Source organism: Hypomesus nipponensis, chromosome 16 (assembly GCF_054491055.1).
Source record: "Hypomesus nipponensis isolate SF chromosome 16, ASM5449105v1, whole genome shotgun sequence".
In the NCBI taxonomy this organism is placed as follows: domain Eukaryota; kingdom Metazoa; phylum Chordata; class Actinopteri; order Osmeriformes; family Osmeridae; genus Hypomesus; species Hypomesus nipponensis.
Window position 1 is genome coordinate 5,216,140 of NC_140376.1, and position 12,226 is coordinate 5,228,365.

The window sequence follows — 12,226 nt, forward strand, 5'->3', positions numbered from 1 at the left end:
AGGGAGGGGGGGGGTGGGGTGGGGTGGTAAACTACAACTACAGTGGCTGTTTAGGCCACCATCTAGATACAAACCATGCAATAACTCACTTATAGGATCCTCCAAAACATAACAACCAAGAAAGACAATCCACACACCATGACAAGACACATTCCAGCACCATTAACACGTGTGTTGTGTCAAAAACGTCCCTAGGAGCAGCAAAAAAAAAACGAAACAAATCCAGACAACTGAGTCCCCTGACAAACTGGCTCTACCTTCCAGAGTTTGCAGTGCTGTTACCAAAGCACCGTACAGTGAGCTGAAGACTAGGTGTCCTTCATGCCCAGAGCATACTGGAGCACATGTTGGCAATCTGCAGCCTCTCTGCCCAGCTCTACTGTACCTACAGTACTACCCTCACATTCTCAACGTAAACACAGAAAGAGGAGGGAGACAGAGAGAGAGAGACAGAGAGAGAGAAAGAGAGAGATATACTGTAGATATATATAGAGAGGGGAGAGAGAGAGAGATAAAGAGCACAAGGAAAGCCTCCCTCTCCATTCCATATCTCTCCCTTAACCACCTGCATGCGGGATGCTCTCCATCCAATGAGCTTCTCCTTACGACAGAGGCTGGGTGGAGGAGAGCACTCTGATTGGTCGGGCAGGAGAGTAAGGTGGGGGTTGGGGGGGGATGTGTTATGGGAGCAATGAGAGCAGAGAGAGGTAGATCGGGAACGTGAATTGAAGAGGGAAGGCTCCTTCAATGGAGATGGATTAATTGAGCAGATCAACAAATTCAATTAACGTGTTTGGTGAAAGAAGGGAATACTGCAGACGGTCCCGAGAGAGTAAGCCTTTTTTACCTCTCCTGCCCTGGAGAGACAACAGACAAAGCACCATGTGTAGAATGCACATGGCTCTCGTGTGACGTAGCCAGAGCTGCCGTCTCAACTACAGCCAATCCTGTCGGCGTGCATGTGGAGAGGAGTTGGCTTCAGTGTGTGTGCGAGCATGTGGCAGCAGATCCCGATACTCAAATTCACCCCTTCTCATGACCTGTATGTGTGTTTATATGATATGAAAGTGTGTGTGTGTGTGTGATGTGAGCAGGGTCAGCCCAAGCCTTTATGGGGCCCTAAGCAGAATTGATTTGGGGGCCCCTCTGAGTTGCTTTAAAATTTTTTTTTACATCAAACTGTAATTTAATGTGCTCTTGGGGGCCCTCTGGTGGCCACATGGGGCCTTAGCAGCCGCTTAGTTTGCTTATGCCTTGGGCCGGCCCTGGATGTGAGTAGGGATGGGGATCGATACCCGGTTCCGTAAGGACCCCGACTAGGTAATATAATGTAACTTATGTCTCGAGAGATAAGTCAGGTCATTTAAATCAAATCACTGGTGCACAAACATACATCGATTGTCTACTAAAATTACTAAATTAAATTGAATGGCCTGCCAACCGCCTTTAAACTAAAAGAAGAATTTAATTGGCTCACGCCCTACTTCGCTACATTTCTAATTTTGTGGGTAGCTACGATGGCTGAACGTACTAAGCGGTCAAAGGCTTGGCTACATTTGAATAAAGCCACAGATACGGACGAAGCGACGTGTAATATCAGTTTGAAGAAAATTTCTGGGGGGGAACACTACTGCAATGAATAAGCACCTCGACGTTGTGCATTAGCTAAAGGTAAATTGCAGTACTTTTGACTGTCTTCGAGAAGCAACGGTGCCAACACCAGCTGTCGTTGCAGGACAATCCTCCTCCTCTACCAGAGGCGTTGTCAAACATAAAACTCTACAGGGGCACAGGCCCCTATTATTTTTTTTTGTCCAAGCGTGCTCTGCACAATACACTGTGCGGCTATAAAAACTCCCCTTGCTTAACCCACTATACAACAGCTCAGGGAGCAGGTCGCCTAAGGGCGCCATGAAGAAGGGGGCGCCAAATACTGAAGTGTGTCCATTAAGTAACCTTCCCGCACCACCAGCAAAGGGCTCTGAGGCGGGGCGGGGGGGGGGCGTCTCTCCGATTTGCGCTCAGGGGGGGGGGGGGGAAGTACTCGCGCCGGCCCTGCTGAGGACGTTTTCAGAATTTGCAACACACCCCCATGATGCGTGAGCGTCTGCAGCATGTGGATGACTGGGTACGTGTGTCTGGAACGGAAGCAGCTCACCTTATTGGAGGCCATCTCGCTGACGGAGTGACGTGTCTGGATGGTCTCCAGCTGGTCCAGGCACCAGTCCAGCTCTTCCAAGGTCTCCACTGCCAACTTCTGATAGGGCTCCTCTGCAGGCAGGGCACAAAGGGTCAAGGCTCAAACAAGTACTACAGTATAGTATCCTAACTCAAGTCGAGTTAGCACTCCATGTATAAACAAACAAATAACAGGCCGTACTGTCATATCAAGCATGATCAGTGGAGATGTGATTGGCGACTGACCTGCTAGGCATGGTTTGCACATTGATGGCGGGTTGCTACTTGGTGGTCTTCTGTTAGACAAAACAAAAACAGATCCAGATCATTCCCTCACTTGTTTATCACGTCGGCCATCTTGGTTCAATCTGTCCGTCCATTCATAATTTCTGAAGTGGGCTTGGTGGTCTTTGGGAAATCGTGGGCAGTGTGGGATCAAAGACAGAAAGGTTGGTGTTTTGACTCAACATAAAGCGACATAAAGTTCTTACTTGTTGCCCACGCGATCCTGTAGATGAGTCAGTACGGCGAAGTTGCTTCTCACGGTTCGTAAACTGGCAAGTACCTGTAGTAGGAGTGAAGATTACACAGAATTATAGTGCTGTGCTGCCTGGTCAAATACAGACCGTTCCTTGGCTCTAACCAGTGAAATGCTGTTAGAGCAGTGCATTTGGGGTCCTTGATTATTTAGCCGTACTTTGGTATGACACTTTGGATAAAAGCGTCTGCTAAATGACTCAAATGTAATGTTGTAAAAATGTCATTCTTTGACAGGATGATTTGCACACTCATTTCTGTCCGGGCTGCTCTTTCACTCCATTTCAAACGTCTATCAAGACTTTTGTCTCAGACACTTTTTCTATATCTTTACGTGGCCATTTGATGCAACACAAATGCCTAATGTCAATCAGATGAAAAAAATTTATGAAGGATGGACTAAGCACTTTAACGTTCTCCCCTTACAAAAACTCAAAAATATTCGACATCTGTCTGGAGTGCTTGGGTGTTGGGTTCCGGATTGTTTTGTAACCCCAGTCGAGTTGTGACACAAACTCCCTGTAACTCAACCTCTGGTGCGCAGACCAGGCCTGTTCCTGCGAAAGCCAGAGGCTCGGGTTAAGAGATCTTTCGCACACAGGTTGCGTCACTGACATGGTGAAGTGGAGAACAAGCTGCGCTGTGTAGAGACTGTGTGCGTGTGTGTTAAAAATGAATTGCCCCTCCATCTCTTTAACGCCACCCAAATATACATGGAGGTGGCGTCACCCATTTCGGCAGGGTAGCATTTGATAATGCAAGTACATCCGGGAGGAGAAAAACATGGAGAGGACTTTGTAACGTTGTCACAGAACACCTGACAGGTGTAAGACAACTCAATTTAAAAAATACTTTACTTAGAACGGGCACAATGTTTCATAACGAACAGTTAAGTGACTAACCTGTGCAAATGGTGTCACTATCATGTCTTCCCCGTGGCTGAAAAACAATTTTATAAAATGAGTAAAGGCAAAACCGCAAGCAAAGGTTTACAACGTCTAAGAACCCTACTACAGCAAAACAAACCTGTTTTAGAATATAAGATATTTAAAACACATAATGTAAAACAACACATACTGTATATATCCGTTACAGTTATGTCGTCAGATAACATGTTGGACATAACATCAAAACAAAAAATCACATGCACATCTGTGTAATCTGTGGGAAGACAAACCGAGTTTATTTGGGGTTGTGAGATCATGCACATAACACTGTCTACTGGCCTTTTGGCAAAGACAGCAAACCTTAAGTGACACATGCATACACACTGTAACAGGGTCAACTGGGATGCAATACAGTGTTTTTTGAGCAGGAATATTGAGGAAGTAACAGGGATTGTGTGTGTGTAGCTTGGAGGTGTTGGGAAGGTGGTAATGGGCTGGTGAGCGAGCGAGGGAGGGAAGGATTCTGAAACGTTTTAAATGCGAAGGGGAGGACAAACAAAAGGAAAACATCCTTGTGATCTCTCACCGAGGTAGCCAATTGATTTCCCAGTGCTTCAACCCCTCTTCCCTTTGAAAACACAGAGGCAGAGGCTGAAGATGACTGACTAGCTAGGACCACAGAGAAAAAAAACCTACTGCGTACGTCGCTTTGTCTCCGTGAACAAACACAAAAAATAAAGTGTCTGTTAGATCTCAGGAATAGCCACTGAGTCGGGGGCAGAATCGAGGATTACATTGGGACATCCCTTGTTTCATATGATACTGTTAACAACGTGAAGCGACTTGATAGAAGGATGCCAGTGTGGACTCGTTGCCAGTTCCAGTGCAGGGAGAGGTAATACTGGGATACTTACAGCTCACTGGCAGTGGAAGAGTTCCGGGACATGTTCTTGGGAGAGAGGTCAAAGTCCGAGTCGGAGCGGTACAGGAAAGACTCGCGCCGCTGGCTGTGGGGGTAGTTGGCCTGCATGACCATGCCCGAGCCAGGGCTGGCCTGGGGGTCAAGGGGGCTGCGCCCCACCGACAGCCCATTCTCCACATCGAAACTGGGGGAGAGAAGAGGGAGAGGGCTGGGGTAAGCGGTTTTACAAGGCAGGAGACAGGAGAGTAAGGAGTTAAAGTTCATAATGTACACAGATTCCAAAGTCAAACCTCTTTCCGTCTTTACGCTTATTAAAATAAATGCTCAAATCAATACGTGGAATGAATGTATGTCTTGACTGAACTGCTGTTGCCCTCTTTGAGAGAAAGCAAGAGAATGGAACAATGAGTACTGTTTGAGTGACACGGCCAGGCAAGGATGTTCAGAATGAGAGAGAATGAGAGAGAGTGAGAGAGAGTGATAGAGTGATAGATAGAGTGAGTGATTGATAGAGTGAGTGAGTGATTGATAGAGTGAGTGAGTGATTGATAGAGTGAGTGATAGAGTGAGTGATAGAGTGAGTGATAGAGTGAGTGATAGAGTGAGTGATAGAGTGAGTGATAGAGTGAGTGATAGAGTGATAGAGCGAGTGATAGAGTGATAGAGCGAGCGATAGAGTGATAGAGCGAGTGATAGAGCGAGCGATAGAGTGAGTGATAGAGCGAGCGATAGAGTGATAGAGCGAGCGATAGAGCGAGCGATAGAGCGAGCGATAGAGCGAGCGATAGAGCGAGCGATAGAGCGAGCGATAGAGCGAGCGATAGAGCGAGCGATAGAGCGAGCGATAGAGCGAGCGATAGAGCGAGCGATAGAGCGAGCGAGCGAGCGAGCGAGCGAGTGAGTGAGTGAGTGAATGAGTGAATGAGTGAGTGAGTGAGTGAGTGAGTGAGTGAGTGAATGAGTGAATGAGTGAATGAGTGAGTGAGTGAGTGAATGAGTGAATGAGTGAGTGAATGAGTGAGTGAATGAGTGAGTGAATGAGTGAGTGAATGAGTGAGTGAATGAGTGAGTGAATGAGTGAATGAGTGAGTGAGTGAGTGAGTGAGTGAGTGAATGAGAGAGAGAGAGAGAGAGAGAGAGAGAGAGAGAGAGAGAGGGGGAGAGAAGGAACAATGCAGAAGAAAGATAGAATAAAGGACAGGATGTGAATTCTAGTAATAGCTGTTCATTATGTAATAAGGACTCGCAGCAAATGTACCCCTTGTTATCCTGCATACCCCCATGGGCAATGGTGAATCAAGTTATGCAATAGTCTACAACTCCAAGATGAAATGTGGACCGCTGAATTCATCCAACCGTTTAAGACCTACACAATCTCAAACATCAACTTATTTTGGTAGATAATAAACATGTGTAATGTCTGAACATCTGCTTTTGCATATATTCAGATATATAATATATATATATATATAGACACACACACACACACACACACACACAGGGACTCCCTCCCTTTCATTTTCAATGGTATCTTCCCCCTCAGCACTTTTTGCCAGCTCTGACGACAAGGACTGCATCGATAGCAGCGATTGTGGCGTCAGCAGCTATAAATAGCTCTCTTCAGGAGGGGTGGATGCTGCCAGTCTATATATAGATTCAAGGTGGAGCAGAGCTCCAACACCCTCACGCCCAGCCTGGAATTTCATCCCATTCATTAATATCAAAGCAAACTGGCTTTTGGTAATACAGTTCAACCATTATTTACCCATCTGAGGGAAAAAATGTAAACTGATATAAGAAGTCATAAGCTTTCTTTGAAGGGTAAGATTAATCTTCAACCCTATTTTCATTTTTTTAACCATGAAAAATGACATAATAGGTCACCAAAAACTGAGTTCCGAGGGGTCCTTCCGAGGGGTCCTTCCGAGGGGTCCTTCTCTAACCTTCTTTCAGTTTATTTTCCCCTTCACTAAACAATACAGTGAAGAAGGATGAAAGAAGCCCCTAAAGCCCAAGGTTTTTACATCAGAAACAGCAAGAAATATCTGACCTTTTCCTACTGAGTGCAGAGTCATGGTATTAATGAACTCTGGTATTCATTTCACATTCCACAATGGAAATTTAACTTAGTTATTTTTGCATGTTTGCACCCCCTACTGGGCAACATGGGTAACTACAAACCCCATCAAATACATTGAGATTTCCGCCATCCTTGATCTGCCCGGGCCGATTGTCAGGATCACATCAGGATAATGCTATCTAACGTGCATTCTGTAAAATAGAGAACATTTAGTGCTTTCAACTTTATGTAAATGCTTTGGGGAGACCCTTTCTTGTTCCAGCATGACTGTCACTGTGCACTAAGAAGGGTAAGTAAAAACATGGTTTGACGAGGCTGGCTCTGAGGACCGGACAGGCCAGCACAGAACCCTGATCTCAACCCCAAAGAACACAGATGATTGAGAGCCTGGCCTCCCCATCCAACATCACTGCCTGACCACACTAAACTCTCTCTTGGCTGAAAGGACTCAAAATCCCAAAATCGTTTGGCTAGCCTTCCCAGAAGAGTGGCAGCCGTCAACTCCATATCAATGCCCGTGGTTTTGGAATGGGATGTGCAACAAACTCATAGGTGCGATGGCCAAGTGTCCTCGAACACTAAATGGCCAAAAGTATCATTGACAACAATGCTAAGCCAATGCAAAGGCACTACAAAGGGAGTCAGGTGGCTGAGCGGTTAGGGAATCGGACTAGTAATCAGAAGGTTGACGGTTCGATTCCCGGCCGTGAAAAATGACGTTGTGTCCTTGGGCAAGGCACTTCACCCTACTTGCCTCGGGGAAAATTACCTTGTACTTACTGTAAGTCGCTCTGGATAAGAGCGTTTGCTAAATTACTAAATGTAAAAAACAAATGACAGTGTTCATTTCTGCCATGAGAAGTCACCGTTTCAAAGTCAGTTTAACGGGATGTCAACACAGGGTTGTGGAGCGGTAACCTTGAGAAGTTCTCACAGGATCCTGGGATTGTTAATGTCCTCCGAGTCTCTGACGCAATTCCATTTTGAGACATCTCCACCAAACCTAATAAACCACAGACATGGCTAAATTAAAATCTGGCCTTGGCTGTCGCTCCGAGCTTCTAGTCTTGTTCTGAAACTATGACACGGCCGTGTTCAGTGTGTGTGTGTGTGTGTGTCGTCTGCGTGAGTGTAAGATTGGGCTTTCAATCCTGGTCATGTTTATGCAGTGAAGTGCGCACCCGAGCAAAACATGACAAAAGGGGGCACTCCTTGCTCTAACAACGTGTTTACTATTAAAGGGGGCTTTCTTGTTCAAATGGTGAAAGAAATTGAATTTGCTGTAAGTGGTCAACTTACAATGACATGGGAAAATTCCATATAAACAGATGAACAACATAAACCTCCCATGGGATTCAGAAGACAGCCTTAAGAAGCCTCCAGGTCTTTGTCACCGCGGACAAACACACCAACCAGATATTCCTCAATTACAGTCATTTATCAGACGATGAAAAGACTGAAGATCCACTGCATGGACCAAGCTGCTCTCCTTTCCGTCTTGATGGCCCAGAGCCAGGCCTTGCGTAATCAGGTCGTGCCTGTCTCCTGTGATTGACACCAGCTGGACAGACCAGCAGCACTCATGGGAACGAGAGGAAGATCTGAGGGACTTTTGAGTTTCATTCCGAGACCCCAGATGTTATCGCCAACCAGAAGCTTCCAGAGGATGACACGGAATCTGGAGTCAAAAGTCAACCCTCCACCCCCCCCCCCCCACCTTCACCCCTTCCCTCCAACCACCCCCTTCCGTCTTCTTTCCTTGTGGCGTGAGAACCAGCTCTGGGGGGGCCTGGCCGACCAACGACAATCAAAGGAGAAAGTGTGTTTGCGTGGTTTCTAGGGGCCTGGACGCTCCAGGAAAGGGGGGAGCAGAGGAGAGACAGCGGGTTTGGAAAAACATGAAGGTTTGTGTGTGTGTGTGTGTGTGTGTGTGTGTGTGTGTGTGTGTGTGTGTGTGTGTGTGTGTGTGTGTGTGTGTGTGTGTGTGTGTGTGTGTGGACGTTTAAGGGTGTTGGTGTGGGGTGTGTTTGTCTGTTGGTCTCTTTGTGAGTTCCTGGTATTGCGTAACCACGGGTGAAGGGGACCAGGGGCACCTGGTCTGGGTAGGGGGATGTTTACTCAACCTCTCCACTCCATTGTGTGGGATCTACAAGCACCAGAAAAACAAGTTGTGCCACCCAAAAACAGATAGACAAAAAGACGGCTTTGAAAGTAAACATTGTCAGTGTGTGTGTGTGTGTGTGTGTGACGTCTCCAAACAAGATTTTTCTTTCTTGCTTGAATGTCATCCTGTATACACAGGGTATGTTGTTTACTGTATGATTCATTTGCATGGAATTTGGTTTTAGTGAGTTTGTCTCCAGCACTGAAACATAACTAGCTAGCTAGTTATGTTCAGAAACATACCATGGCTATGTTTGAATGTAAGAAACATTTTGAAGGTTACTTAAAAAGGTGTTTTGTGCACACGACTCCCACCACTTATCTAGGTAGAGGCCAGAATAATCATCGCTATGAGGAAATGAGGTGTGAATTTGTATTTAACCCCAGGACATCCATAGGCTTTTATAGGTCTTCAATACACACCTCATAAATGTTGTAACAACCAGAAGAAACTGGATAATAAGTTGTTTCCATTACATCAATTTGGAGGTTGCCCAAAAAGACTACATTGTGCGTGTCTAACAACATGTGATCTAACCATTTGAGCATATGTTTGTCTAAATTTAGCGTGAGGAGAAGTCCTTGCACAAGGGCCGAGGAGTCAACAAAGCGAGCATGTTTATTATTTTACTCCCTGACCTTTGACTTATTGGCGGAGGACCGACTCTCCAAAACACGAGAACTTGACTTGCGGTCGACGATGTGAGAGAGGCAGAAGTTTACAGGACGTATACACAATGCTCATTCCCCACATGTAGAAGGGAACAAACAGACAGTTTTTTTTTTACGTGAACCCCCCACCCCCTCACCCCCACAAACACCACCAGTATCATCTGCATGGCAACAGAGAGCACCCACACGGACAAACACAGACACACACACAGGTAAAACTGCCTCACACAAATTTTCTCCGGGAAAAGCCATAAGAATCCTGTCGATGGTTCTAAAAGAGTGGCTATATCCACACGGGGGGGGCGGGGGGGACATTCTTGGACCCTTTACCCATCAACCCCGGCAGGGAGAGTGATGTCAGAGTGCCGGTGGCAAAGAATGGCAAAGACAGATAACGCAACAAGGGGCACCAAATCGGTCGCGTTTGTCAAAGTTATTAGAAGGACACGACGGCCTCACAGCTAAGTGCCAACAAGGCAATGTTCCCTACAGAAAGCAGCTCTGGAAATATTTTGGGGGTTTTGTGGCTTAGAGGGAGCTACAATTTTGACTTGCTTGGATGTATTGTATGACTGGGTCACACAACGCTAAGTCTATGTAGTGGTTTAAGGGTTAGTGTAGTAGGGCTAGTGTCTAAACTAAGCTAGTGGCTAAGCTAAGCTACCACTAAGCTAGCGGTCTAAACTACTTCATTATCAGTCACACATGGCTCGGCTGACCTGGTCTACAGTACGAGAATGGTGTTGGCAATTTATCCCGTTGTAAGAAAAAGTTGTGTTAGCTGAATAGTGGGTGGCCAGGGTGCTGAACTGAGAGGAAAAGAGGCGGCGGGAGAGGGAGAAGAAGAGGATAAAAGAGTAGAAACGGATCTTGGGGTGGAGGAGGGATGAGGGGAGCAAGGTAGGAGGGGGCTGGGATCTCTGGACCTACATCAAAGTGTGTGTGAATGTGTGTGTGAGAAAGTTGAAGTCAAGCTGCTGGTGACTCCTCTCAGTTGCCTGGTCTGGTATGTGACAGTGTGAGAGCGTGTGAGTGCGTGTGTGTCAATCTGCTCGGTGTGCAAAGAGAAGCTCCTTTTTGAAGGTGGCGTGCATGTTGTGACATGGTTGTCAATCCCATGTGGAAGAGTTGTCATCTAGGCCACAGCAGTCCGGTACTGTAGCAAGGTATTAAACTTCACACACACATAAATAGATTCCACACACGTAATAGAGTGTTCTATGAAGTCGTAAAAGTTAAGCTCATTTTCTATTCCTAGGAATGGCAACACTCAACCTACTTGCCATGCGAGATTCAATTTAATTGTATTTAATAACCCTTACGGCTAAACTAATCCAGCTGAGAGGTGATTCTCAGGTTCTACTTGTCTTAGCTGATTATCAATCATGAAGGAGACAGGAACTGATTATATAAGTCAGAGACAGAATTTAAATCACACAGTGGGGAAGCACGTGATGAGTATTGTTAACCCATCTGAAGAGGTTATGAAGGGTTACAGTAATAGACCTCTTGAAACAAACCAGCATCCTACGCTAACTCACACAATCGTTTTTACACACATGGGCAAGCACACACGCACGCACACACCTTACAGCCAGCCAGCTGGGCATGATTAGGGTCCCAGTGGTGCAGGTCTCTATTTGGTCCTGTCATCGACCGCATATTGAGAACCTTCCATCTTCCATCAGGCAAACAGCAAATGCTAGCCAGGCACAACAGGTAGGCACAGACACACACTTGCAAGCACACTCTCTGTCTCTTTTCTCTCCCTCTCTCTCTCTTTCCCACTCCCCCTCTTTTTCCTCCCTCTCCCCTTCCTTTTACTCCATCTCCCTCCTGTCCCCCCTCCCCCCTCCCCCTCTCTCTTTCGGTAAAACAACAAGCACTGGGAAGGAGGGGGACCAGCTCTCCTCTAATAGGTTTCATTTGGCTGTAATAGGTGCTGCTCAATAAACTGGTACCGAGTCCTGCAGCGAGGCAGGCTCTGCCACTTCCTCCTAAAATTAAGGAGCTGGCGAGCCTGGAGGGAGAGTGATCACACGGGCCCCGGCCGTGTCCGGTGTTCGCCAGCCAATCAGAGACGTCGGCCACTGCTCACGTGGGCCACTTCTTGTATCCATCCTCTAAGCATAATGATTTTGTATTATATCATTGCAGCCTGTAAGCTTGAGACCGTAGTGTTCTTCCTGCGAGACAGATGCTTGATTCTTGAAAACTCCTAAGCCAACATGGGCACATACTGTAACTGTAGACCCGGGTTCAAACTCCCCTCTATTGCTCACTGTTACACACACAACCCCCCCTCCCCGCCGAGTCATCGACCATAGATGCGTAGGTGACAGATCGTGTTCTGTGCTGACATGATGTCAGTGACATCATTGGTGGTTTCCTGGCCGTAGGGAACACAGCCTCCAAGCTCATCGGTCTGCTCACTGTTGGTCAGTGGTTGCAATTCAATTTCCGTCCATCCAATCTTTCTGAAAGGCAGTCTATGAGGGAAATTTAGGGTCACAATACCCATAACAACCATACTTGGTATGCCAGAAAAATATTTGTCCTAATACAGGGTCAGATAGAGTCTGCCAAACATGCCAGGATGTTCTATTGCATTCGGTTGCATTTTGCAGCGAGCCAATAATGCTTTTCTGGTGGCTTTTCAACATGCATCTCGTTTTGCGCAACAAACTGTGACACATGTGTGGCTCAACGTTCAAGGCCTAACGAGGAAGTGGTATGTCCCAATTGTTACCATGCTGGGTACGTATGCAATTGTAAGGGTATGAGTAC

The 12,226-nt window shown here is 46.5% G+C and overlaps 1 protein-coding gene across 1 annotated transcript in view; it reads right to left on the reverse strand.

Moving 5' to 3' along the window:
• Positions 1–12,226, reverse strand: part of pde4cb (phosphodiesterase 4C, cAMP-specific b) — a 54,208-nt gene that overhangs the window by 7,768 nt on the left and 34,214 nt on the right. The window contains 6 exon segments of the mRNA XM_084675856.1: positions 2,159–2,271; positions 2,425–2,474; positions 2,670–2,743; positions 3,618–3,654; positions 4,189–4,230; positions 4,517–4,708. Of these exon segments, the coding sequence (XP_084531982.1) occupies positions 2,159–2,271; positions 2,425–2,474; positions 2,670–2,743; positions 3,618–3,654; positions 4,189–4,230; positions 4,517–4,708 (508 nt within the window).